Source organism: Theropithecus gelada, chromosome 1 (genome assembly GCF_003255815.1).
Source record: "Theropithecus gelada isolate Dixy chromosome 1, Tgel_1.0, whole genome shotgun sequence".
In the NCBI taxonomy this organism is placed as follows: domain Eukaryota; kingdom Metazoa; phylum Chordata; class Mammalia; order Primates; family Cercopithecidae; genus Theropithecus; species Theropithecus gelada.
In genome coordinates, this window is record NC_037668.1 from 202,468,420 (window position 1) to 202,474,667 (window position 6,248).

General features: G+C 41.5%; 1 protein-coding gene across 1 annotated transcript; it reads left to right on the forward strand.

Annotated features, from left to right (window-relative positions):
- The first annotated feature begins 791 nt into the window (after positions 1-791).
- Positions 792-5,643, forward strand: CCDC190 (coiled-coil domain containing 190). The gene is given in 4 exon segments (XM_025364699.1): positions 792-978; positions 4,660-4,786; positions 5,057-5,587; positions 5,589-5,643. Coding segments are annotated over 4 exon segments (900 nt in total).
- The last annotated feature ends 605 nt before the right edge of the window (positions 5,644-6,248 follow it).

Sequence of the window (6,248 nt, forward strand, 5' to 3'; positions counted from 1 at the left end):
GCGTCCCTACTTAGTGCTATTTAGAGGAGAAAGAAGCAGGTGTGGGCTTAGACATCAGGGTACATGGAGGAAGGAGAGCATCTAAAGTCTGAGAAGATGGGTGAGGACGAGAAGAGGAGCTTTTGCCCAATCTAAGCAGCTTCCCTGGTGTTGCCCAGACTACTCATCGTGGATGCTGTTCTACTTTGTAATCAGGATACCCCAATCTTCCGCTTTTCGAGAAAGCCCCTTGACGACACCATTACTCTTAGCTTTTAGCATAGCACCTGGCATACAGTAGGATTATAGGCTGAATGAACCTGCGCATATGTGAATTAATGAACTGGCAGGGTGCGGGAAGGAATGGCCACGTCCTAAGTTCCAAAATCCTCTCCAGACCTCTGAGCAGCCTCTTTGGGAGCCTTTAAGAACAGTAAAAGAGGCTTTTCTTATTGGGTGAATAATGCCTTACATATGTAGGCTGCCTTTTTTTCCTGAAGAGTTGTTCTTACCCATCTCACTTGATCTTCACACAAATCTGACTGGGAGCTGTGTTGGGGCAGCCTATTGTATTGTATCACTATTTTATTGACAAGGAGGCTGAGGCTTAGAGGAATGACTACCCTCAATCCTTCTGTGTTACTCTGGAAACTCATTTAACAATAGTGTGATTTCATCTGACTAGGCACCTGTGGTTTCAGAAATATACAGGTTCAACCACTGATCTCTGATTAAAAGCTGGGGGTCAGTATCTCAGTCTTCCATTGATCAGGTTAGTTGTGATGCCTTATTGTCTCTAGACCATAAAGAAGATGGAGAGGCACATGGTCAGGGAACAATTGTATAAGCACTTTGATTTGGAGAGGAAGAATGCCAAGCAGGCTGAAGCCAGACTGGACCAAAGGCTGCAGAAACTGGAGGATATCTGCCTCTACCATGTGAAATTGCTGACCTGGGAGCAGAGGCAGCTCCAAAAAGAACTGCAGCAGTTGCAGCAAGGTAAGACTTTCAGGACTGGGGAGGAAGATGCCCCAGAGGCACAGCAGGGCAGTGGGCCCATCACTCCGCTGAGGCCCTTTCAGAGCCCTGAGTGCCAAGACAGCAAGAGCTTCTGATCAGAGCCTGGATTTTAGGCTGACTAGCCTTCCTTGTCCCTCCCCCGTCAATTACATAGCTCCCCCCAGCAGCCTACCCGTAAGCCTTCTTGAGCTAACATTTCTCAGGCTTCCAGTCACTGCCATCATTCAAGTTAGCTCTTTCTTGCTTAAATCCTTTGTTTTCTTCTTTTAAATTTTATTTTTCATTTTGATTTTCTTTCATTATCTGGGCTGATTTGGTTTCACCCATTTTTTGATATCCGATCTTTCTCTTTTGGATCTAACAACAATTTATCGAGCAGTTACTAATGTGCAAGTCGCTGTCTTAGCCCACTTTATGAAAGTTAAAAAAGAAAGGAAAGAAAAAATGTCTCTGGAATTAGTACCTCAGCTTCCTCCAATGTCAAATAAAAGTATTTCCTACCTTATGAAGTTATTTGAGGATTCAGGGAGCACTTGGATGAAGTAAGCGCTATATAAGTGCACACTCTTATCAATTAAAAATTGTTACACAATTCAAACCCTTCTACTGTTTTTGTTGAAAATGGTCACAGTTGTACAGTCTGTAGAAACTGGTTCTCCTTTGTTCATCATGAAAATAATTAGATTTTAATATTACTTAAAAATTCAGCACAGGAAAGAAATATGTTGGCTCTTGAAGACTACATCCTTTCTTACTGAAGGCAAGTGCCAGAACTCAGGAGTCTGAAATGGACAGAGCATGTTCAAGAGGAAGGCCAGGTGCTATAAATGAACATAAAATATTTCAGGTCAACAGAGCTTCTACATGACATAAATGCCAAGAGTAATAGCCAAATGTCTAGCCTGGGAATTCTTTCTAACCTCCAGCTTTGGGTTTGAAAGATACTCTAAGCAACTAACCGAACTCCTCTGCTTTCAATTTCCCTGTCTGCAATAAATGCTTAAACCAACCTAGAATGAGAGCTCACATACTGGAAAAGGGTCTTAGAAGGCATTTGGTTGATTCCCACTCTTATTCAAAAAGGACACTGAAGATCAGATGGCTACTCTCAGGAGGGTGTACAAAAGGCCAGGCCCTAGTAAGTGGCTGTCCTTGCTGAGTAGAGAGTTGGATTGGAAACAGTATGAATCAGGAGGTAGAAAACTTTGATTCAGGTGCTTCTGCCTCCATATCCTTTGGGAAGTCATATTCTCTCTAAGCCTCAGACTTCTTGACAGTAAAATCAGGGATACAGGAAGGAAGCAATATGTATTAAGTCTCAATATTTCTTAGGCACTGTGCTAGGCAATAGTTTTCCATGATTCATTTAAATGAAATTGTTATTGAGATTCAATTCTATGCCAGTGAGTAGATTATTTAAGATGCATGTTGCCAGTCCTTTGAGTCAGCAGGTTAGAAATTAGGCTTAAAAATCCACATTTTTAACTGAGATGATACTAAGGCAGATTATTCTGGGACAGGTGTTTTTCAGACCAGACTTTGCAAAACAGCTACTCAGGTAGAGTCTGGAATGCAAATATGAAAAACCGTGGTCTCTGCCCTCAAGGTACTCATATTTACATTGGAGAGTAGTTCCGCTTATAAAAAATGATTATCAAAACTGCTAATTGAGTTCTTCACAAAGTAGGGCAGGAACATAAAAAGGTTCCTGTGTCTATCAAAGGGCTTTAGCTAAGATTTCCCAAAAGACACAGTATGTGAGCAGAATCTTAGAGGAGGATGAGAATAGGGAAAGGGTGGGAAGTTTGTCAGGAGGACATATGGAATGGGGCCACTCCCGGCAAAAGGAAGAGTATGTACAAAGGCACATAAGTGAGCACTGCTTGCCTCAAATAGCTCAGTACTGCAGGCACGTGACATGGAAGTGGGGAAGAGGAGAACGTGTAGGTGCAGTTTTCAGAGACAACGCAAAATAGCCAATGTCTCCAATCCAATCCAATCATGAATGACTTCACAGGTCTTGCAAAAGAGTTGAGAGTTCACCCTGTAGGGTTTGAGACTGGTGAAAATTACATGCTCAAATGTTAAAAAGATCATTCTGGGTGCAAAGTTTAAGGTAAAACAGACCTCAGGCTATAGTCAGAGTAGACCTGATAGAATTACAAAGTTCAGGCCATGGTTTCAAGGCCTAAACTAGGGCATTGGTCAGGTGAAGCAAATGAGAAGACGAGCATCTCAAGATATTTAGAAAGTAGAATTGTTGGAGCTTTAAGACTAAATATATGTCCAAGGGTAAAGAAAACCAGAATCTAAAGTATATTGCCTGGCACAAAGTAGGTGCTCAAATGAGCTTGTCAAATCTGGTAACTGGGTGGGTAGAAGTACCATACCTTCACAGAGAGAACATTGGAGAAACATCAAGTTTCAAAGAAAGGATATGTTCATTTCTCAACCTATTGTCCCCGTAGGTCTAAACTTCAGAAGACAGACCTTGCTGGGAGAAGTAGCTCAAAATCCCTCAGTTTATATGGAATAGGTGAAGTTCTTACATGTAAGAGACCCCCACAAAAGACCCCAGGGAGAAAACAAAGGATGAGCAGCTCACAAAGAACTCTTCCTTGTTCTGATCACATCACAAAGAAGCGATCATATGAAAGAGTATTAGGAGTTCATTGTAAATTCTAGGTTCCCTATCTGGTCATATTCCCTCTGCTTGGTGCCTATTAAACGAACTGTAGATTTAAAGAATTCTCTCCCATGAGCAAAACTAGTCCAAGACTTTCAACTCTAAATGACCAGTCCATGAGATGTCTTAAAAACTAATTGAGCTCTCCATAGCAGCTATGTCTGCAAGAAGCTAAACCATCAACTCAACAAGTGAAAAGTCCACTTAGTCATGGCTGGCAGTTGCAAACTCACAGTTAGGTAGGAGGTCACATAATTGCGGTGAAGGAGACAATCCACTCACACCCAGTCATTTTGCTTTTGAAAACATTGTGCTTGCCAAGTAAAATGTTCAAAGGAAACCTCTACGGGCTTAGCCAGTTTAAACCTCTGATCTTAGTGTTTCTAAATCCTCTTTAACATATACTAAGTAAACACTGGAAAACTGCTTTAAATTTTTCCATTTCCATCTATCACACCAGACGAACCTAATGTGTAATATACACCAAGGTTTATACGCATTGGTTTTCTGAAAGCCCAGTTTGCAGAATTCTTTTTCTTCTTCTTATGTTGGTTTCCTAGGGCTGCCGTAACAAAGAACTACAAACCAGGTGCCTTAAACAACAAAAATGTATTGCCTTACAGTTCTAGAGTCTGGAAATTCAAAATCAATATGTCAGACATGTTGGTTCCTTCTGAAAACTGTGAGGGAAGGCTCTGTTGCAGGCCTCTCTCCTTGGCTTATAGATGGCTGTCTTCTCCCTGTGTCTCTTAGTGCTCTCCCTGTATGTGTCTGTGTGTTCTAAGTTCCTTTCCTTATAAGGACACCAGTAATATAGGATTAGGACCCACCCTAATGACCGCATTTTAATTTTGTTATCTCTGTAAGATCTTATCTCCAAATAAGGTCCCACTCTGAGGTACTGGGGGTTAGGACTTGAAAGTAAAAAATTTAAAGACACAATCCAACTCATAACACTTCTTAATTAACTCAAGCAAAAACCATGAAGAAAAAGTTCTCCTCTTATTTGGGGAATGGAATTCAGAAGAGACCAGAAGATGTTCTCAAGTTCTCACCACAGGGAGGGCAGCAGCACAGAGCCCCACAGGCTAAGAAAATGAGGTAAGAACTTGATTACTAAACTCATGGGTATGACATTAAGTCCCTCTTCCCAACTGACCTCTTTAAACTGTTTTCCTGAAGAAATGCTCCGTTCCCCTTCTTAAGTGAGACATTTTCCCTACATTGTTACCATTCAATTTCACCCGCCACCCCATTCCCACCTATATTACCTTGGCTGATACTGAAGAGGACCACATTCTAGTAAGTTGAAAGATCTAAAGAAGAGCCTCTTTATTGGTTTTCAGAGATCTTTCATCTCCTTTCTCAGAGCATTGGCAACCGTATGACCCAAGACACATACAAAAGCAAGTCCTAGCTGCCTCCTTCACATGATCCTGGCCTCAAAGACTCCATGAAGAGCAAAGAGCAGCTACTCTCTCAAAATAACAGAACTGCCTGCTTCACGAAAGAGCAACCACAAGCCCAAGAGAAAGATTCTGTGAATCCACCTAAGGACGTAGACTCCAGCAAGGGCATCTCTGTTCTATGCCAAAATCAAGAGGTTTCCACCAACACCATAGAACAAGGTCCTAGTTCCAGCCCAGCTCGTAATAGTGGAACGGCACATGCTGATAAGACCAGATCAAAAGATGTTGCTGTAAAGCCAGATGGGAACACTGGAAAACAAATTCTTCCAAATCACACGGAATGTGCAGGAAGCTTCGAAGGCGAGTTCACGAAGCCAGCCTTCTTAGAGTTGCTTTCAAAGGCCAGAAATGTGCATTATCTCCGGCACAGGGTCCCCCCTGAGTCTGAGAGGTTGCTTAGCATTGGGGAGGTATTTGGGCATGGGGAATCCCTGGAAGGCAGGCGAGGAGTGTGAAAATAGAGCGCCTTCTAAGTTTCTTCCTCTCTAACCATTTAACATAGCCTGATAATAACATATTCCATTATTGCTAAGGAAATGTGCTCCTCAAATGGCTATATTAAGCAATACAGAGAAAAACAAATAAACATAATTGAGTTACAGTTTTATTTTAAACTTCCTATTATTTTCCGGGAATATAATATTTCTTGAACGAACAATGCTAATATATGAAAAAGGAGGGGAGGAATGAATCTTCTGAAAGTGCTTTTTAAGGGATGGGTTTATGATGTCATCAACAATATGAATATATATTGATGACTGGACTTGGGAAAACAGTGAGTCTTGCTTTCAGGGACTTCCGGTTTCTTCTAGGAGATTCTCATGGTGCCACCTGCTGGCAAAATGGCGTAGCTATTCTCTTTTTTTAGTTTGATATACAGTAGTGGTAGGAATAGGAATGCGATTGTAAACATGTACTGTAACATGGTCTGCAAAGAAAACCCGCTCTTTAACCACACCCATGTGCTTTCTTTGGAAGCCGTTTCCTTCTTTCCTTTATTTACAGATAGCTCCATTTTAGTTTTCACCTTCCCACTTTCAACCTGCTCCTATCAAATTTTTTGAATCCTATTGAAAGAATAATGGACAATCTTT